General features: G+C 32.8%; 1 protein-coding gene across 2 annotated transcripts in view; it reads right to left on the minus strand.

The window, feature by feature from the left end:
* Positions 1-5,087: 5,087 nt before the first annotated feature.
* The window catches only part of grb14 (growth factor receptor-bound protein 14), a 110,049-nt gene continuing 91,635 nt past the window's right edge, over positions 5,088-23,501 (minus strand). For both annotated transcript variants that reach the window (XM_056466048.1, XM_056466049.1), the window contains 7 exons: positions 22,802-22,897; positions 21,044-21,106; positions 14,932-15,048; positions 12,387-12,456; positions 12,211-12,298; positions 8,400-8,493; positions 5,088-5,898 (listed from right to left, as the gene is read on the minus strand). In XM_056466048.1, the coding sequence (XP_056322023.1) occupies positions 5,752-5,898; positions 8,400-8,493; positions 12,211-12,298; positions 12,387-12,456; positions 14,932-15,048; positions 21,044-21,106; positions 22,802-22,897 (675 nt within the window). In that variant the 3' untranslated portion in view covers positions 5,088-5,751. The remainder of the gene's footprint in view (positions 5,899-8,399; positions 8,494-12,210; positions 12,299-12,386; positions 12,457-14,931; positions 15,049-21,043; positions 21,107-22,801; positions 22,898-23,501) is intronic.

Genomic DNA, 23,501 nt, shown 5'->3' on the forward strand with positions numbered 1-23,501 from the left:
AGGTGACGGATCTTCATCTACAGCATGCACAGATTCTCCTCAGCAAACAGAACACTTCTCGCTACAAACACGTTTATAAAATACCTGAATATTTTCTGATGCATGATTAAAAGAATAAAAAGGAACCCCTGGAAAACAGCAACAGGTTGAGCTTATTATTGTTCAGATTACAACCCAGGCTCATTCTGATTTTGTACCCCTATATACATTTCTGGAGAGCGACAAGTTTTTTGCATTTTTTGTTTTTGCAAATCCACCAGAGGGCGCTGTGTGCACTTTTTAAGATCGCAAATTTCTCTCGCGAGTGCCATTTCGCGCCTGCTGTTCTCACGTAAATCCACCAGCGGCCGCTGTCTGACTGACTGACTGATCAACTGACCCCCCCTACTCCTTCCCGAAACCCAACCAATGGTGTTTTCGAAAACACCAACTGACCCACCCACCCATCTACTTCTCTAAACCCAACCGACAGTGCTTTCAAAAGCAATCCAGAAAAAGAAAAGCCCTCTGTTACGCTCTGGGAATTTAGTGTGTGTGTCTCTCTCTCTTTCGCTTTCTCTCTCCTTCTCTCTTGCGCACACGCGCACCTGTTCCCTCTGTCTCCTCTCTCTTTCAGTTTCACAGGTTCAACCCCCTTCAGATTGTTATTGGCTGTAGGATCAGTCAATCATCATTTTCTTCGGAGTGGTCGCTAGGTTTCTAAAAAGACGACGAGTGGGACGCCGGACAGAGGCTTTTGAATTCCTGTTTTGTTCTTTGTCTTATTCTGCCTCCCATTACTTCTTTTGTTTTTGGGACTTAATATTGCTTTTTACTTAAATTTGTTATTGCCATTTTGCTTATTTTCATTAATTTTCTCTTTATTCTTCATTTGAGATTATTTGCTGATAATCTTTGTTTTCCCCAGGGGGATTTGGAGAGGTAGGTCCGTTCTTCGTACCCTGCTTAAGTGATCTAAGATGATTTGGCAGATCCTGGATCTATTAATCTTGATAACTGATCTCTGGCTAATTTGGTTCTTCAAACAAGTTCGCGAATCAGATTAAAATGTCAGGATGAACTGATCTGAGATCGCTGCGTGCGTTGAAAAGGACAGATCTATCGATCCTCGAAATCATGATTAGCAATGCAATGATTGGCTGACGGCAAATCAATCGTAATGACATCATCTGATTAATATTCAATTATACATGTGAGCAAAATCACATAAAATTAGCAGTTAACGTTTGTTAAATATGACACGCAATTACTTTCCACATTTGTTGTGAGCTTCAGGCTTTACACTTTCATGTGTCAGGAGTATTCATCATGTATTTCAATGCATATCAATGTATTTAGTTCTACATTTAGAGAAGAGTTTCTTTATTATAGCAGCCTAGGCCTACTCAAGTTTTTTTTTAATCGGCATAAGGAACAACTGTATAAATTAATTTAGCATCAAAAAAGCATTATGATATCGGTAAAGGTGTCTGCAATTTTTGTGAAGCATCAAATCACCGGCATATTGGCTGACAAAACACATGACTAAAAAATTATTATCTTTAAAAAAAAAAGTCAAATATTGCGTTTGTATCAAAAAGGTCATACCAAGAAAATTTCTCTTTAAACCACCAGGTGGCAGTCTTTGTACTTTTATTTCGGAGTGCAGATTGCATAAGTTTTATTAATATATATTTTTAACTTAATATATACATATATATATATATATATATATATATATATATATATATATATATTTATATATATATATATATATATATATATATAGTTTAAAAATGTATTTACTATTTCCCCAATTGTATTTTACTACACTAAAAAAATTATTATTTAAAAATGATTCCTTGGATTTAATAATTTTTATTTACAGTAAGTGGTTGTAAACAATTTATTTGAGCTGAATTTAAACAAACAAATCAAGTTGAACATTACTCAATTTAATTTGTTTGATTAAATTCAACACAAATAAATAGTTTGCAACAGTTTTGCAGACATCATTATTTTCAGTGTACTGTAAGAAAAAATCAGCATTCGGTACATACTTTTAGTATTATTTTTGCTTGAACTGACCCGATCTAATCCTGTTTATGTGACGTGAACCTGCTCCCTTGCAGATTTGAGCTACCAGAACTGTTGCTATGACAACAACTTGTCATAGCAGTTTGAAGAACTAAACAATCCTGGATCATGTCAAATCGTCAATATCCAAATCCAGCTAATTGAGTAATCCAAATACGAAGAATGGACCCTGGGTAAGTTAGGGCGTGTAAACGGCGAAGACTTGCTTTCGATGTTTTCAGTTGGGTAAAAGGGTTATACTGAGTTAGTTTGACCTTTGGTTTTGTTATTTTCTTTTCTTTCTTTCAGTGCCTGCAGGGTTTATTGTTTTTTGGAATATTTTGTTATTAAAAATTGTATAGAATTTACCTTTTGTGTTATCTGTAGTTATCTATATTCTTCTTCTTTATTATTACTATTTTCGGATTATCTTTGATTTTTGTATAATAAATGATTCTCTTTTTGGCAGTATTTTGCGTGGTGCATGGTTCTTCTTCACCCATACTACACAAAACAATCTAAATATAAATATAATATAATACAAATACAAATATAAATACAATATAAATGTTGTAGGGACTAGAGTCCCTAGTCTAACATCATGAAGTCGTAACACCTCGCAGCAGCCTGATATTTACCACGATTTCAGATTTTACCACATTCTCACCCTGTTATTTACTTGTTGTGCTTTCTAGAACCGTTATTCACAAGACTCGAACCTCGTCGTCGCAGTCAACTCCGCTCCACATCATAAGTCCACCAATGTACACGGCGAGCCACTGGACAAACTGGTAACAGCAGAACAGCTATCCAAAAGGAGGTGTGTGGTCAGCAGGTAAACGCGAAAAGGAACGACGTCAGACCTCATATCGTCCATTTTTGTTAGCGTAACTCTGGATACATAATTCGCGATCTCCAAAAATATATACAGGGCTGCGTTTTCAGAATGAGCCTATGTTGTCAGATTATGGCTATACCACGTCTTTAAGCAGAGTGCACATGGTATGACTTTTCCTTGTCAGATGGTGCAATGAACGTCACCCATACAAAAATCATCAAATACAATCTTATATTTGACAGCATTCTAGATCATCATGCTTTCATTTTATTCATGCTTTAAAGGGATAGTTTACCTAAAACTGATAATAATGTCATTATTTACTCATTCTCCACTTTGTCTTCTGTTGAACACAAAGGAAGATAAAGCGGGAAAAACAGCCATTGACTTCTGTAGTATTTTTGTCTTGTTTTGTTTCTACTATATATGTCAATGACAACATTCTTCAGAATATCTTCCTTTTTGTTCAACAGAAGAAAGAAACTCAAACAACTGTGCATCAAGTGGAGGACGAGTAAATGATGACAGAATTTACTGAAATAGAAGAAAAAACTCCGAGTTTAGAAGCATTTGAGTGTGAGTAAATGAAACATTTATTTTTGGGTGAACTATCCCTTTAATACATTTGCGATAAGGTTTCATTTGTTAACATTAGTTAACTATCTTAATTAACATTAGGTATCGGTAAACAATACTACATCTTTTATTAATCTTTAATCAGTTTTATTAACTGTCCAAAGGATCTAAAACAGAAGATAATTAATAGTTTTATTTTGATAAACGTTACTATACTGGAACCCAACATTTTAGACTTCAGAAAATGTAACAAATTAAATAATTAATATATAATTAACAAATAATATTATTTATGTAATAATAATAATAATAATAATAATAATAATAATAATAATAATAATAATAATAATAATAATAGTAATAAACTAATAATACTACTACTACTAATAAAATAATAACAATAATAATAAAATAATACTATTACTACTTTAAACTACTACTACTAATAATAATAATAATAAAATAATAATAATATTAATAATAATAATAAACTAATAATAAAAATAAAAATAATATTAATAATAAAATAATAATAAAATAATAATAATAATAATAATTATTATTATTATTATTAATATTATTATTATTATTATTATTATTATTATTGTTATCGTTATTATTATTATTATTATTATTATTATTATTGTTATCATTATTATTATTATTATTATTATTATTATTAATTTATTATTATTATTATTATTATTATTATTATTGTTTTTTAAAGTATTATTATTAATATTATTATTATTATTGTTGTTATTATTATCATTAATTTCTGTTGATTCGTGTTAGCTAATGCATTAACTGATATTAAAATCTTAGATCTTTTTGAGTTACTATAATAACAATAATACTGTCTACTTTATATACAACTATATCTATAGTTGTAATTTCATAATGTATTTAGCATCATGTATTCAGGTTCAATAAACAATTTACAATTTCATTCAATAGCATTAATAAAAAATTACTTTATTTTATTGCTCATTGGTCACGAGCTAATGCATTAAAAAAGTAATTCACTTCCAATGACTTCCGATTTCAATGGTTACTATTGACTTAATACTATTTTCCCTACCATGGTAGTCGAAATGACGAAAAAAAATAAAGAAACTCCTACATGTTGGTAACTGATCTGTAAGATTACTACTCTATTTTATCTAATGCTAATAAATGAGATCGTATTGAACATGTAAGCTAATGCAATAACTAATGTTAAAATGTGAGATCTTTTTGAGTCACTATAATAACAATGATCTACATCTATAGTTGGTATATAAAAGAACAGGTTCAATGAACAATTTACAATTTCATTCAATAACATTAATCAAAATTACTTTATTTTATTGCTCATTGGTCATGTTAGCTAATGCATTAAAAAGTAGTTCACTTGCAATGACTTCCGATTTCAGTATGGTCACTATTGACTTTCATAGTAATTTCCCTACTATGGTAGTCAATGATGAACATTTAACCTCTTTTTTATGTTTAACAGAAAATAAAGAAACTTATAGATATTCGTAACTGGTCTAGAAATAAACTACTCCTTTAACTAATGCTAATAAATGAGATTGTTTTGAAAATGTAAGCTAATGCAATAGCTAATAAAATCTGAGATCTTTTTGAGTCACTATAATAATATCTACTTCTATATTTGTCATTTTATAATGTATTTAGAGCTGTATCAGAACACATTTATTGACCAATTTGCTAATTTATTAATATATTACAAAATATATTAAATAAAACTACATGTTTGTAACTGGTCTGGAAGGGAACTACTCCTTATTAGGGAACTAATGCTATAAATGAGACCTTATTGAAACTTCTTACCATGAAAATGATCATAAAAATTTCACAAACTCATTGCATTTTTGACTCTATTCATCCTAAAAATCTCTCAAATTAGTCTCAGATGGTAAAAATCCTATCATGTGCACTCGGCTTTGGTTCATGCACAGCATACAGACACCCAGACGGTCTGTAGTGAAACATGAGCTTTGATTGATAGCTTAATAAGGTGGTCTCCTCCACTCGAGAGTGTTTGTATTGGTATATAGTACATTATACATTTCCATCATTCCTCGGTGAATATCAGGGTCCTCAGAAGTCCATATACAGTAATGCTCATTTCAAACACACACACACTCACCGCTGAAGTGTTGAGTTCAGACCCTAATGCTCATCAGGGGTGGACAGTGAAACCACAGCACAAAATCGGCTGCAGTTTCACCATCCAAGGCACAATCTGACGTCCAGAAGTTGCGGTGTGGTGCATTTCAGAGGGAGATTCGGGCACAGTGATGTTTGAGCTTGCAGGGCAGAACGCCTCGGTTCAGCTGGTAAAACTCAACTAGTTGCAGCAGGTCGGAGAAACGCGTGTGTCCATCGTCCAGACTGTAGAAGAGCTCGCTGTTCTCTTCAACCTGAGCGTCACACACACAGTCAGAGGTAAACAGCACAGCAAAGACTTTTACATGGACAAGGGATGCTTTTTGAAAAATAAATCAATTGTGAGAACAAATCTTGGTTAGACTATTTTGATGGAAACTTTGAATCAACTGATGAATTCCACTTCTTTTGGTCAAGCTTGTTTTTCTTTTAGAGCATCGCATCAGTGGAATTGAACACTATAATCTGTTAGAGAATGTGTATCATTTATTTAAGAATATGACATTATTCTTATATGATATGTAAGAATAATGTCATATTCTTAAATAAATGATACACATTCTCCAACAGACTGTGTTGTTCAATTCCACTGATGCGATGCTCTAAAAGAAAAACAAGCTTGACCAATTTTTGCTATTGTTACTATATTTTTGCTATATATTGCTATATTTTTTGCTATATATTTTTGCTATATCTTGCTATATTTTTGTTATATATTTTTGCTATATATTGCTTTATTTTTGCTATATATTTTTGCTATATATTGTTATATTTTTGCTATATATTGCTATTATTTTTGCTAGTTTTGTTATACATTTTTGCTATATATTGCTATATATTTTGCTATATATTTGCTTTATGTTTGCTATATATTTTTTTCTATATATTGCTATATATTTTGCTATTTATTGCTATATATTTGCTATATGTTTGCTATATATTTTTCTATATATTGCTATATTTTTGCTATATATTGCAATATATTTTTGCTATACATTGCTGTTTTTGCTATTTTTTGCTATTTATTGCTATACGTTTTGCTATAAATTTTTACAATATATTGCTATATTTTGTTATATATTTTTGCTATATTTTTCTATATATTTTGCTATATATTTGCTATATATTTTTGCTATATAGCTATATATTTTTGCTATATATTTCTATATATTTGCTATATATTGCTATATTTTTGCTATTGTTTGCTATATATTGCTATATGTTTTGCTTTATATTTTTGTCTGTATATTGCTATATTTTGTTATATATTTTGCTATATTTTGCTATTTATTTTTGCTATATATTACTATATTTTTGCTATATATTGCTATATTTTTACTATATATTTGTGCTATATATTGCTATATTTCCGCTATATATTTTTGCCATATATTGATATAATTTTCTTATATATTTTTTGCTATATATTGATATATTTTTACTATATATTGATATATTTTTCTTATATATTTTTGCTATATATTGATATATTTTTCTTATATATTTTTGCTATATATTGCTAGATTTTTGCTATATATTTTTGTTATATATTGCTATATTTTTGCTGTATATTGGTTTTTTTTTTTTTTTTTTGCTTTTGTTGTTGTTGTGGTTGTTTTTGTTGTCCATGTGAGTTTTGTTTATAGTTTGAATTTGTATTTTTACTGGTATAGGCCTTTAACATCTGGCAAAGGGACTAAAAATAGGAACTAGCCTTTGGGCTAATTTGGGTACATTTACATTTTTGAGTGAACATTGATTAATTTACACTGTTGCTTGTTGTGAAATAAAATAAACTGAGATCAACTAACTTTTATTAGAGAATTTGTTGACCGTTGGATCAGGTATACTAGAATAATCGGATTTTAATTTCAAGTTATTTAATTAATTTATTTTACAACCAGGGAAAGTGTACATAACATATGTATAATATTGATATTTTAATAAATTAAATTTTAAATTGAGAAGCATGCAAATATAGACTAATTTCTTCATGGTCCTTGTTATTTTGAGGTTTTAATACCATGCACAGACAGCATAAAGACGATCCAAATAATCTAATCAGGAAAATATGTTTATTATTAGCTACTTTTAATCAAATAAAAAAGGTGAAAATTGTATCATTTGGATGATTTCATTTGGAATTGTTCTACATCATGGCAAAAGGGCAAGTTTTTTACACATTTATGTACACACATTAACAAAATGTTTAATGCATTAATAAAATTGAAAGTTATTGCAACGGAGAATGATTAAACCAATACCTTATTTAAATTACAGGAAATACAAAGTTAGTAATCTCCTACTGAGTGACATACAGATTTATTTAGTTAAATTTACAAACACAAAATACTTTTCTTTAAATTGTTAAATTCAATATAAAATTTCTTACTATCTAGTATTCTAGTATTTATTCTAGTATTTATTACTATATATCTGGTTTGCTTGAACTGTGCATTGATGGATTTGTTCTTCAGTGTTTGGACTTTCAGCAGTGAAAATTAAATCACACTGAACTGAACTAACCTGAACTTTAACTCTGAAAACTGGACTGATGCCATTTCAATTTCAATTTACTAGAACTTCTATGTGAAGCTGCTTTGGCACAATCTACATTGTAAAAGTGCTATAGAAATAAAGATGAATTGAATTGAACTGAATAGTATTCATTGTATTTAATAACATTTCAATTGGTATGTTTTAATTAAAATAAGTAAATTGAACGTTGAAGAAAAAATGTTTTATTCAGGCTTACCGGTACGATCTGAAAGTGTTTGATTTTCTGCGTATGGCACAGCGACAGAACAAATGTCCTCGGGTTGCTTTGGCTGTCCCGTACCAGAAACACCCTGCAAAGACCAAAAAAATCGATTTATTTCAAATCAAAAACTCCAAAACCTTTATTCTGCTGCATCTTTATTACTTTAAAATGCCTGTTCCAGTGTTAATTTTGATAGCAAATATAAATTTAGTTTTAGTCATATTTTAGTCTTCAGAATCATTTAGTGTTAGTCTAGTTTCAGTCGACTACATTTCATAAGATTTTAGTTGACTAAATATACTTTAGATTTAGTCAACTAAAATATATTTGATTGAATTTAACAGTAATTTAATTAAAATATTGTATACATATATTCATACTAAATATTCTAACTTAAAAATAAATAAAATAGTCTCATTAAAATATGGAATATAGCTTTCCCTTAGAGGACCAAAACTTTGCATTGTGTTTTTCAACTCAGGCTCATTGCAAATACGTACACAGTAGGGGTGTAACGATTCACTTGACTCACGATTCGATACGATTCACAATATTAATCTCACGATTCACGATTCAGTCAAGATTTTTTAACAAAATTATTTGAAACAAATTTAAGGTGAACAAGAGCCCTTTCATTTTTTATTAAATGCTGCACATTTCTAAATTGCTTTTCCAAAAAAATAGAAAAGAATAATACAAACTAAAGAAGACTCAATAATATAAACAAACTAAAACGGTGACTGTGCTGGGATTTTACATTTAAAAAAAGAAATATCAGAATATCTATGCTTTCTGGTATAAGCTGAGGTCTTTGCACATTTACAATGTCCCCTGCTGATGAAAAACAACTCTTTCACTGGGGACTGAGTGGAGAGGTAAGCCTTTCCTAAACCAGAGAGCAGTGTGTACAGAGGTGGTCAATAGACCCTCTGCTCCAGGAGACTGGCCACTGGCATAAAATACTGATTATAAAATTACAAATTATTTAGTACAATAGAGACAGGGGTTGAACATGATTATGACAGTGAATAATTAATATTGCTTGTATAATTAATTAGTATAAGTATCAGTGTGATGCACTTAAGAAGAGATAATCTTGAATATTTTTAAATATTCAATAATAATAAGCAAATGATTCAAATATGCATAAACTAATCTGAAAGGGAGAGGGTAAAAATAATCTAATACCTGCTTCTGTAACAGAACAGCTTTCTCTTTCAGTCTGAAAAACATCTTCACACTTGTGCTGTGAAAACACTGATGTACTGTGTGATCTCCGCAGAACTCGCCGGAGCAAGCGGAGCTGCAAATCATCCGGATGGGGAGGTTTGGCTTATTAATAGTTCTTTTTTTGTGTATAGATGTCTGTGACAGTAGTTGTGTACACTTTTTGATGATCACAATTTCTCCTGCGCGTCCTCTTCTCGCGTAAATCCACCAGAGGATGCAACATACACTTCAGTCAACCAGGCCAGCTTGCTGTCGACTGACTGACTGATCGACTGACCCACCCACCCCCTTCCCTAAACCAAACCGATAATGTTTTCAAAAGCAATCTAGAAAAAGAAAAGCAGTTGCTGCCGCATGATTTCCACCACGTTTTCAGCCTGTTGTTTGTTTCTTTATACATTTATTTCTTTTTTTGCTTTTGTTTTACCTGGCCTCTGGAACTGTTCTTTACTTCCAAGTCCATCAGTGTACGTAGTGAACTACTGGGCAAACTAGTAACATCAGAAAAACCGTCCTCACAGAAGTTGTCTGTGATAGTGTGAAAAGGAACAGAAGCCATCAGCAGCATCGTAACTCCCCAAAGAGTTCATTTTAAAGACGGAATGGAGCAAGACAAACCTCTGGGTACATATTTCAAAGTCTCCAGCAATGTAGACATGGGTACGTATCCACAATGAGCCTGTGTTGGTTTTTTCATTCATTCATTTTCTTTTCAGCTTAGTCCCTTTATTAATCAGGGGTCACCACAGCGTAATGAACCGCCTTATTTATATCATAAGTAACACAGTTGAAACCAGAAGTTTACATACACTCTAAAAAAAGGAACATAACCATTTTTTTTTTAAATGTCTGATGGTAAATCATACTATACGTTTACTATTTTAGGTCTGTTAGGATTACCTAAATGATTTACATTTGCTAAATGCCAGAATAGTGAGAGAATTTTTTATTAACTTCTAGACAGTCAAAAGTTCACACATATTTCCCTGCTTTTAAACTATAACTTTGGTTAAATGTTTTGGGTATCCTTCCACAAGCTTCTCATAATAGTTTGCAGGAATTTTGGCCCATTCCTCCTGACAGAATTGGTGTAACTGAGTCAGATTTGTAGGTTGTCTTGCTCACACAAGCTTTTTCAACTCTGTCCACAAATTTTCTATAGGATTGGGCTCAGGGCTTGGTGATGGCCACTCCAAAACATTCACTCTGTTGTCCTTAAAGCACATATGAACTAATTTGGCAGTATGCTTAGGGTCATGGTGTGTTTGGAAGACCCATTTGTGGCCAAGTTTTAATTTCCTGACTGATGTCTTGAGATGTTGCTTCAGTATTTCTACATAATGTTCTTTCTTCACGATGCCATCTATGCTGTGAAGTGGACCAGTCCCTCCTGCAGCAAAACAGCCCCACAACATGATGCTGCCGCCCCAATACTTCAAAGTTTGAATGGTGTTCAAAAATGTGCCTTTTTCCCAGTGTAATTTTGCAAATTGTAATCTGCCTTTCTTTGTTGAATCTGGCTTGTTGATTTTCCCATGTTGTCACACAAGGAAGCAGTGAGTTTGAGGTTTTACTTCAGTACTATTCTAGAGTTGTGCCTCCAATTAACTCAAATGTTGTCAATTAGCCAATCAGAAACTTCCAAAACCTTGACACCATCATCTGAGCATTTCAGAGGCATGATAATCTTGTATGTAAACTTGACTTTCAAGAAAAGTTTTAACAATTTCTCAAAAAATATCTCTCTTATTATTCTGCTATTAAGCATAACATAAACAAATTTGATAATCCTAAAATACTTACTAAGATACTTACCTAAAAGAGAAAAAGTTTAATCACATTAACATCTGACTTTTTTTAATGGTTATGTGCCTTTTTATACAGTGTATGTAAACTTCAGGTTTCAAGACACTTCTCTACAGCTTAAAGTGACATTTAAAGGCTTAACTAGGTTAATCGGGTTAACTAGGCAGGTTAGGGTAATTAGGCAAGTTATTATATAACAATGGTTTGTTCTGTAGAATATCTAAAAAAAATTATAGCTTAAAGGGGCTAATAATTTTGACCTTAAAATTGTTTTTAAATTATTTAAAACTGCTTTTATTCTAGCTGAATAAAACAAATAAGACTTTCTCCAGAAGAAAAAATATTATCAGACATACTGTGAGAATTTCCTTGCTATGTTAGAATTGCAAAATTTAATTTGGGAAATATTTAAAAAAGAAAACAAAATTCAAAGGGGGGCTAATAATTCTGACCAACTGTATATACATTTAACATGTATATAACATAATATATATATATATATATATATATATATATATATATATATATATATATATATATATATATATATATATATATATATATATATATATATATATATATATATGGTTATGTGCCTTTTTATACAGTGTATGTAAACTTCAGGTTTCAACTGTATGTAAAATTATTTGTCGGCCTGGTTCTTCACAACACTAAGGTTAACAGTGAATAGGATTACAAGTACCTTGATATTTTGTGATAAAAACAAAATAAAAAAAGCTTTATTATTAGAGTTTGAAATGAATCTTACCCATCAACAAGACCCTGCTGAGTGATTAATTTCTGAGCCTCTTCGCGGGACAGTTTGCTGTGAAACCACGGCTGAGCCACATGGATTGCTAGAGGACAGGACGACATCATGAGTGTCAGAAAGACATCATTAGTGTGTTTTTGTTTTCTATGTTTGGTTGAGGTGGATGTGCTGACCTATGCTGGATATGGAGCTCTGAGAGGCGGACGGACTGCCATGAGAGCTCAGTCTGTGACAGCTTTTCCTCTGGAAGAAAACAACACACACAAGACTTGTTACACACAGCGTTACAAAGCACTGTCTTACGCTTTTCAAACTGCAAGACACACTGTATTCAGGCTACTTCCACTATGTTCCCATCCAAAGATATGAATTAGTAAAATTGAATTGAATTGAATTGAATTGAATTGAATTGAATTTGACAGATTTTAGACAAGCTGTACAAGTATCCCATACATTTTAAAAATAAAAACTGTCGAGGATAAAAACACAATAAAGCCCTGGGCTTGTTTCCATTGTGGTCCTCGCTGTTAAATAAAACAAAGTATGGCTTCAAAATACAGATGATGCATAAAACAGACAGTACCTCATACATTTTTAACACGGGAACAAAATTATTCACAAATAAATTCCTTCATTCATTCATTTTTCTTTTTGGCTTAGTCCCTCTATCAATCAGGGATCGCCACAGCGGAATGAACCATCAACTTATCCAACATACGTCCCACGCAGCGAGTGGCCTTCCAGCTACAACCCTATACACAATCCAGTAACATATCAAATAAAAACATCCTTGTCCACCATGCAAACTAATTATCCTCATCAAACAACCATCTTTTGATTACTTTTTTTGAACCTCCCTAAATCTTTTATTTCCTTGATCGATTCTGGTAATTTGTTCCACATGATTGCACTTGTATATAAAAACATAATTTCCCCCACTAGACTTCTAAATTTAAATAAACAAATATTAAAATCCCAACTCCTAGTACTGTATGAATGCTGTTGCCTCACCATTTGAAAATAGTTCACCAAATAACTAGGAACCACATTAAACACATTAAAAAACATACTCTCTTACTAACAGTTAACAGTTAACATGCCTAATTTTTTAAAAGACTCTTTGTGCAAATGTGCTCTAGGATGAGTTTTTAAAATTATTCTTACTAATTTATTTTGTGCCTTTTGCAATTTTTCCTTCATAATCTGTGAGCAGCTACTATACCAAAAAAAGGTAGCATAATCAAAATGGGGTTGAATTAAAGCTCCTGCCAATAATTTTAAAGAATGAACATCCAACAGATCAGCTTGTCTTGCTAAGAACCTAATTTCTCCACATATCTTCGTAAAAACCTTTCTTGCCATAGCATCACCTGATAATTTATTATCTATTAAACATCCCAAATAATTTACAACATTTTGCAATATCACATAAAACATTTGCGAATAAAGCAGCGTTTCCATCCAATGAGTCTGGCTGGATGACTTGCTAAAACTTAAACCATTTTCCACAATTGGTTTCCTCAAACCATTTGAGTGGCTATGAAGATGCTTTGAATTAATTCATTTAAGTTAACTAAACTCAACTAAACTGGTTAACTAAACAGATTTGACAATTGAACGTAAAATGTGTAAGTTACTAAACATTTAAACATATGTATATATATATATATATATGCTTATATATGTTTATTTGTGTATATACATATATACATACATATACACACACATATATATATATGCTTAATATTCGATGGCCAAAAAGTGATACATTTTTTATAAATTGTTAAAATGTTGGTATTTTTTATGCAGCAGAGACTGATGTGTACACTATGATTTTATATAAAATTTACCATAATGTGTGATATGATTAATACGTCACCGATACGTCACGACTTAACAAGCGGATTCCTAAGAGTGTACAGTGGGTTTAACTTGATACAAACGGGAATAAAAAAGAAGTATTTTCTCATGAAAAAATACAAACAAAAACATTGCAGTATCTGCTCCTGGATACAGCCGACAACCAATTCAAACCCTACACTGACCAATAGGCAAATCTGCTACAAACCTACACAAGTTTGTGCAGAAATTAATACTGGAATTACAGATTTTTACTCATTTTATGAAGTTCAGAATCTTTATTTAGAGATACAACACCATTTATCCTGAATTTGGATCTTGTACATTAAAGGGGACTTATTTCGCATTTAAAAGAGGTTTAAACACAAGTCTGTGAATATAACCACACTTCTAATAGTAAAAATGTATTAATTTTATTTTTTATAATCACAATTGATAAAAAAACAGTCTGCAGAAACACTTTCACTGACATTCTTCTTTTGTACTTGTCATCAGAGGGGGAAAGCCTCACGCACTAGTGACCATCTCTACCTCATTAGCATAGGACATTAGTCTTGTTTTTAAATCTGCCACTATGCTGACACAGGCATTTGTAGCTCCGCCCTTTTTAGAAAAGAGCACAACCTCATTTGAATTTAAAGCGACAGTCACCAAAATGGCACAATTAGTATCAAAGCCTAAGAGGGTCAGTTTTAGAGAGTTACAACATTGTTTCACATATACACTCCAAGGATATCAGAGAGTTATTTTAGATCTTGCAAAAGGGGGGGTGGGGGTGGGGGAATAGGTCCTCTTTAACAAGCTATATTACACACTACACACATTGTAGGAGTATTTTAAAACATTTTGGGACATTACCCTCCATGACAGGCCCTCTTCCACAGCCACCGACAGCGCCTCTGACGGGTTCTCGATCACCCGGGTCTTGTGTCCTGAGAAGTCTATGGCCACCAGTGAGTTTTCTGAGATGCTCCTCTGAAAACACACACAAACACACAACACTCAATCTCACAGAAAAAAAAGTAATAAATAAAATGGTGAGGCGGCGTGATGGTGCAGTGGTTAGCACTGTCACCTCACAGCAAGGTGGCTGGTTCGAGCATCAGCTGGGTCAGTTGTCATTTCTGGGTCATTTCTGTGTGGAGTTTGCATGTTCTCCCCGTGTTTGCTCCGGGTGCTCTGGTTTCCCCCACAGTCCAAACACATGCGCTAGAGGTGAATTGGGTAAACTAAATTATCCATAGTGTATGAGTGTGAATGAGAGTGTATGGGTGTTTCCCAGTAAAGAGTTGCAGCTGGAAGGGCATCTGCTGCGTAAAGCATATGCTGAATAAGTTGGCAGTTCATTGCTCTGTGGTGACCCCTGATTAATAAAGGCCGAAAAGAAAATGAATGAATGAAGTTTTGGGGGCTGAAAATGTTCTGTTTTAATGGTCTCAGCTCTCCTAAGGTTAATATATTATTTTATGTCAGCTGTCATGCAAACCTCGTCCATTAGATGGCGTAAAAAATGCATCCTCAAATGGTTTATCCAACTCAAACTTGCATCTGCTTTACACAGACATTTGATCTGATGTATTTGTGCTTAAGATAATAAATGTGCTTAATTGCAACAAATCACTCCAAAACCTGTTTTACAGGTTATTAGTATCATCTGTCGGACAATAAGTGACTTTGTGGCCATTACACATTTCCATGGGCCATTCTATGTTTTTTTCTCTCTGTCTCTCTCTCATTTTGTTTATCATTTTACATATTTGACGTCCCTAATATACATATTTACAATAACAGATGCTTACATTTACCCATGTCTTTATAGGGTGCATTTGTATTAATGATATAGATGGTTTATCAGTTAAAAATGAAATAATATCATTTCTAATTTAATTACTTAGTTGTGTATTAGTTCATAATATAATTCTGTATTATTAAACACAGTTTTGTTTATACAATATTATTAACCCTCTTGTATTAAATTCAAATAAATGTGCTCAGAATGTGAGAGAATATAAAAATAATAGTTGTAATAATTCATTTCTAATAACTGATCTATTTTATCTTAAACACAATAAAATAATAAAAAATTATATAAAATAATAAAATAAACTAAAACAATAAAATATAGATAATAATAAAATAAACTAAAATAAAATAAAATAATAAAATAAATTAATAAAATAAAATAAAACAAAATAATAAAATAAAACAATAAAAAAATTAATAAATAAAATAATAAAATAAAACAAAATAACATAAAATATAATACAAAATAAAATAATAATAAAATAAAACAATAAAATAATAAAATAAAACAAAATAACATAAAATATAATACAAATAAAATAATAATAAAATAAAACAATAAAATAATAAAATAAAACAAAATAACATAAAAAATAAAATAATAAAATAAAATATAATACAAAAAAATGAAATAAAATAATAAAATAAAATAATAAAATAAAAATTAAATAAAAAAAATTTAAACATAAAATAAAATAATAAATAAAATTAAAAAATGAAATAAAATAATCAAAAATAAACTAAAATAATAAATAAAATAATAAAATAAAATAAAACAATAAAAAAATAAAATAAACTAAAATACAAAAATAATAAAATAAAATATAATAAAATAAAACAAAATAATAAAATAAAATAATTAGAAATAAAACAAACAAACAAAAAATAAAATGATTAAAAATAAAATTAAATAAAAAAATTAAATAATAAAATAAAATAAAATAAAACAAAAATAAAATAAAATAAAATAAAACAAAAATAAAATAAAATAAAATAAAATAAAATAAAATAAAATAAAATAAAATAAAATAAAATAAAATAAAATAATAGGACTTTTTCCACAAGAAACACATAATAGGAAAAACTATGAAAAAAGCACTGCTCTGTTAAACATCACATGGGCATACTTCAAACATGCAAGTATTGGTTTAGGTCTCTGTATGGACTCTGTATGGACAGATTCATTCCTTCATTTTCCTTCAGCTTAATCACCCTTTAAAGCACCCTTTATTTATCAGGGGTCGCCATAGCGTAATGAACCGCCAACTTATCCAGCTTATGCTTTACACAGCAGATGCTCTTCTTGTAAATATCATCACTTATCAATCAAATTTCAGCTGTAAAGCTGCTTTACAGATGATTATAGTGTGATTTAATTTGCTCTTTCTCTCTGACGGGTCTTAGTTGGAGAGGAATTTTGTTATTCTTGTACACAAACACTGGTTACTTTGTTCAGACGCCGCTTAAGGACTTTGAGTTTTGAGGCTTATGCTTTTGTGCTGCTTTTCAAGATCTCTCTAGCTTATCTAACAAAAGAAGCATTTCCCTTCCACACTGATCCCTATAGAGAGAGAAGGCAGCGATTATGACACCTGAAGGGTCTTTAATCTGTGCCATGTGTCCATGTCCATACAGACACACTGATACACCAGCTGATGACAGAACAAATCTGCTCACACACAACAGATTCACCTCGTTCTGATGAAAATGCAGTTTTGTGATCAAGTAACAAAGTCAGAGGGCTCTATTTTATCGATATAAGTGCAGAGTCTAAGGGCGCTATCATATACCTGGTGCAATAAGGCAGAAGATATGTTTGGGCTGATTTGTTGCTATTTTCAGACCAGCGCAACCCTAATTTTCACGTTTTGTGTCACGTTGTTTAATAGTAAGTCCATTTGTGCCACTTTGTGGACTCATGAGTGTGCTGGTCTAGAAAGGAGCTGTGTTAAGGTGCATGGTTGGAGCGTTGCTATTTTGAGGAACTGAAATAGACCGCGCCACTGACCAAGTAAAAGCAGGTCTAACGTCCACCACAGAGCATGTTAGTTATGCACCTATGCAGGTTCAAAAGCATACACATTGCTTAATACACACAGGATGTACAGCAACACACAAATATCTTTACATATAAAACAATTAAAGGAAGAAAATGTTACAAAAATAATTATTTTCTACATAAATATAAAAATCACTGCCTCCATGCCTTCATGTCGGGAGGCTTTTTTCAGTTTATTCATGACAATTTGCATTTGTATTATGTTATTATTAGCAGTGTTTTTTTAATATATGCATATTTATATTTGTTATATTTAAAACAAGTTTAGATTTGTCCACTTGTCAGTTTTGGAGACATCTGCATTAGCATATGGGGCATAAGGACAGGACGTGTGTTTGGATATAAACAAGTTGTTTGAACAAACTTCATTATTATTGTTAATTTATTAGTTTGCTGGTAATTAGAGCTGAATTTAGAAATAGTTTTGAAAAAAATCTTTGCACTTAACAAACTAAATTAAATATGTAGGCTAATGGATGTCTCCAGTGGAGTGAGTACAACATTGTTTCCTTACCCACGAAAGTAAAGGAGTAAAGTAAAGAGTAAAAGGAAAGTAAAGAGAAAGTAAAGAGGCTGAATGGAGGAGGCTCGTTCTTTATCATCGCGCTGCAAATGGTCTGTTTAATTGTTTTCTCACTAGTGAAGCTTCAGTTTTTCCACTAACGAAGTCCGCCATGTAACGCAACTGACTTATAAAGGGAACGGGAGACGAGACTCTGATTGGTTTAATGTTTCTGTTCAAAACACACCCGTAACTCATTAAGAAAATAAGTACAACCCTGTTAGACCACGCGCCGGTGCACAGAGCATTTTTTTTTCTGTCTTTAAAATAGCAGAAGTGGATTCGGACATGCCCTTAATGCTTATGCACCATGAGCTTTAGATCGTTAAATAAAAAATAGAGCACTTTCTTTCTTTCTATCTATCTATCCATCCATCCATCCATCCATCCATCCATCCATCCATCCATCCATCCATCCATCTATCTGTCTATCTATCTATCCATCTATCTATCTATGCGTCTATCTATCCATCAATCTATCCATCCATCTATCTATCTATCTATCTATCTATCTATCTATCTATCTATCTATCTGTCTATCTGTCTATCTGTCTGTCCGTCTGTCCATCTGTCCATCTATCTATCTATCTATCTATCTATCTATCTATCTATCTATCTATCTATCTATCTATCTATCTATCTATCTATCTATCTATCTATCTATCTATCTATCTATCTATCTATCCATCCATCTGTCCATCCATCTATCTATCTATCTGTCTGTCTGTCTGTCTGTCTGTCTGTCTGTCTGTCTGTCTGTCTGTCTGTCTATCTATCTGTCTGTCTGTCTATCTATCTGTCTATCTGTCTATCTATCCATTTTCCCATCCATCCATCCATCCATCCATCCACAGTATAGGCCCATCTATCCATCCAATCATCCATCCGTCCGTCCGTCCGTCCGTCCGTCCGTCCGTCCGTCCATCCATCCATCCATATATCTATATATCTATCTATCTGTCCGTCCATCTATCCATCGATCTATCTATCTATCTATCTATCTATCTATCTATCTATCTATCTATCTATCTATCTATCTATCTATCTATCTATCTATCTATCTATCTATCTATCTATCTATCTATCTATCTATCTGTCCATCCATCTATCCATCTATCCATCTATCTATCTATCTATCTATCTATCTATCTATCTATCTATCTATCTATCTATCTGTCCATCCATCTATCCATCTATCCATCTATCCATCTATCTATCTATCTATCTATCTATCTATCTATCTATCTATCTATCTATCTATCTATCTATCTATCTATCTATCTATCGTTTCAAAGAACACAATTATTAATTATAAGAAAGTTCTAAAATTGAAATTTCTAAGTTTGATCCATTGTTGGACATTCTTGCCATATGGCAACACATTATAAAGTACCTTAAAAAAAGAATTTTTCCATCTTTTTGCAGCACTTCAAGCCTTTTTAAGAAAAGAAAAACAGTCAAACATTATTTAATAGATTTATCATAATGCGTGCAGTAGAATTAACTTTTCATCTGCACCAAGGCCCACAGCAACTTTCTCCTATGCTGTTTCCTTAAACTGCAAGTCTTTATTTTACAAATTGTATAGATCCTAAAGAACTGTATGCTTCTCACGCTCTGAGGAGTGTCATTCATGTATTGTAAGGTGCACTCGGTCAGAAGACAATCGCCTGTGATATCATGTCATTTTGTTTTTGATTGTCAGGATGTTGTAGGCCTATAGTTATAATAATATTTATACACAATCAAAGTAGTTTGCAACTTACTAAGCACAACTAATACTAAAATTTATTTAAATTTTGTTTTGTGTTTAGGGTCCAAATAAACATTTGTTGCCGTTTTTAATCGTTTAAGTTCATTTGATTGATTATATAGAAATCCGTGGATATTATCGATGCATTTATTGGGTAAAATTGCCACTTTTTACAGTCATTTAATATGTTTTTGGTCATTATCAATGCACTGTCACTTTAATTGAGCGTGAGCAGCATGGCAAAAATAGACTCAGCTGCACTGCTGCGTGCAGTATGAAAGCTCTAATCTGTTAACATCGATGGCGAAAAAATATGCGCTGCTCACTCTTGCGGTGTGAAACAGGCGTTAAGCGCATGGTGCAAAAGCATTAAGGGCGTGTCCGAATTTCAGTAGTTTAACTAAATATTCATTCATTCATTTTCCTTCGGCTTAGTCCCTTTATTCATCAGGGGTTGCCACAGCGGAATGAACCATCAACTAATCCAGCATATGTTTTACACAGGAGATCCCCTTCCAGCTGCAATCTAGTACTGGGAAACATCCGTACACACTCATTCCCACACACACACACACACACACACACACACACACACACACACAGACACACAACCAACACGGGAAAAACATGCTGGGAAATAGTCAAGTATTTCAGTGCTGGTTTTTACTGTACAACATGTGTTATGGCCATCATGGAGCCTCTCGGTGGTTTAAACATTCTGCTGTGCTAAACATACATGACAGATTATGGACTATGGTTTGTGTGTGCGTGCGCGTGCTTGTCTACGGCTCACCATTGGAGAGCTCTTCTGCTTCTGATACGGCTGGATGAAATTCTGGTAAAGCTGCATGCCATACTGTAAACAAACAGACAAACAGATTAAAGTTTGTATACTGACTAAATAATGCAATATTTATAGTCTCATATATTCACTTTTCTTCTGCTTAGTCCCTTATTTACCAGAGGTCGCCACAGCTGAATGAACCGCCAACTATTCCGGCATATGTTTTATACAATGGATGCCCTTCCAGCCACAACCCAGTACTTGGAAACACCCCTCACATTCACACACACTCATACACTACAGCCTATTTAGTTTATTCAATTCACCTATAGCGCATATCTTTAAACAGTGCGTATACAATCCCCAGCCACTTTATTAGGTACACCTGTCCAACTGCTTGTTAATGCAAACTTCTAATCAGCCAATCACATGGCAGCAACTAAATGGATTTCAGCATGTAGACATGGTCAAGACGATCTGCTGCAGTTCAAACCGAGCATCAGAATGGGGCAGAAAGGTGATTTAAGTGACTTTGAACGTGGCATGGTTGCTGGTGCCAGACAGGCTGCTCTGAGTATTTCAGAAACTGCTGATCTACTGGGATTTTCATGCACAACCATCTCTAGGGTTTACAGAGAATGGTCTGAAAAACAGAAAATATCCAGTGAGCGGCAGTTCTGTGGGCACAAATGCCTTGATGATGCCAGAGGTCAGAGGAGAATGGCCAGACTGGTTCCAGCTGATAGAAAGGCAACAGTAACTCAAATAAGCACTTGCTACAACCGAGGTCTGCAGAAGAGCATCTCTGAACGCACAACATGTCCAACCTTGGGACATATGGGCTACAGCAGCAGAAGACCACACTGGGTGCCACTCCTGTCAGCTAAGAACAGGAATCTGAGGCTAGAATTCACACAGGCTCACCAAAACTGGACAATAGAAGATTGGAAAAACATTGCCTGGTCTGATGAGTCTCGATTTCTGCTGCGACGTTCACATGACAGGGTCAGAATTTGGCATCAACAACATGAAAGCATAGATCCATCCTGCCTTGTATCAACGGTTCAGGCTGGTGGGGGTATAATAGTGCGCAGGATATTTTCTTGGCACACTTTGAGCCCATTAGTACCAATTGAGCATCGTGTCACCGCCACAGCTCACCTGAGTATTGTTGCTGACCATGTCCATCCCTTTATGACCACAGTGTACCTATCTTCTGATGGCTACTTACAGCATGATAACACACCATGTCATAAAGCTTGAATCATCTCAGACTGGTTTCTTGAACATGACAATGAGTTCACTGTACTCAAATGGCCTCCACGGTGACCAGACCTCAATCCAATAGAGCACCAAATGGGAGATTTGCATCATGGACGTGCTGCCAACAAATCTGCAGCAACTGCGTGATGCTATCATGTCAATATGGACCAAAATCTCTGAGGAACATTTCCAGTAACTTGTTTAATCTATAACACAAAGGATTAAGGCAGTTCTGAAGGCAAAAGGAGGTCCAACCCAGTACTAGTAAGGTGTACCTAATAAAGTGGCCAGTGAGTGTATATTATATCATGAACAAAATAAACTACATTTTAAAACTATTTTGTGTGGGAAATCCTTGAATGCAACTGAAAATGACTGACCTCAGATTGCCTGCTTGTATAAATGATCCCTTTAAAGACTGCAGGATCTGATTTTGTACTCTAATTCATAATTAATAGGAGAAACAATGGGTACAAACCTGAGAGAGAGAGAGTCAGTTCTCACCTTGAAGAGGCGCATGGCTGTAACCCAACACGTCCTGGTCTGCTCATCATCTGCACACAGCAGTTTCAGATCACGTGCAGAACTCGACTTGCTGGCCTGGGTAGACAATGTAAAGAGACATAAATGGTAACCATCCCATTGAGAGTCAAACATACATTACAGTAAAGTTGAAGTCAGAATTATTAGCTCTCCCGAATTATTAAAATGATTGTATATTTTTTCCCCCAATTTCTATTTAACAGAAAGAAGATTCTACACATAATATCTTTAACAACTCATTTAAACGCAACTGATTTATATTATCTTTGCCATGATGACAGGACATCATATTTGACTAGATATTTTTCAAGATACTAATATTAAGCCTTAAGTAACATTTAAAGGCTTAACTAGGTTAATTAGGCTCGAAATTAACTTTGTTACTTAGTAGCACCGTTGCTCCCAACTTCAAATATTTAGGAGCACCAGAAAAAAATTAGGAGTACCCACCAAAAATGAATGAGCACCACCGTAAATTGTATATTAAGGGATTTATTGTATTTGAAAACAACATCAATCAGGACAAACAAAAACCATAAACAACTATCTATCTAATGCTGAGATGACTTATTGATATATGAGCAATGATTCCAAAATGAATGTCTAAATTATAAAATATTAATGATGACAATGATGACAATAATACTAACAATGAATTACA

Source organism: Danio aesculapii, chromosome 9, assembly GCF_903798145.1.
Source record: "Danio aesculapii chromosome 9, fDanAes4.1, whole genome shotgun sequence".
Classification (NCBI taxonomy): Eukaryota; Metazoa; Chordata; class Actinopteri; order Cypriniformes; family Danionidae; genus Danio; species Danio aesculapii.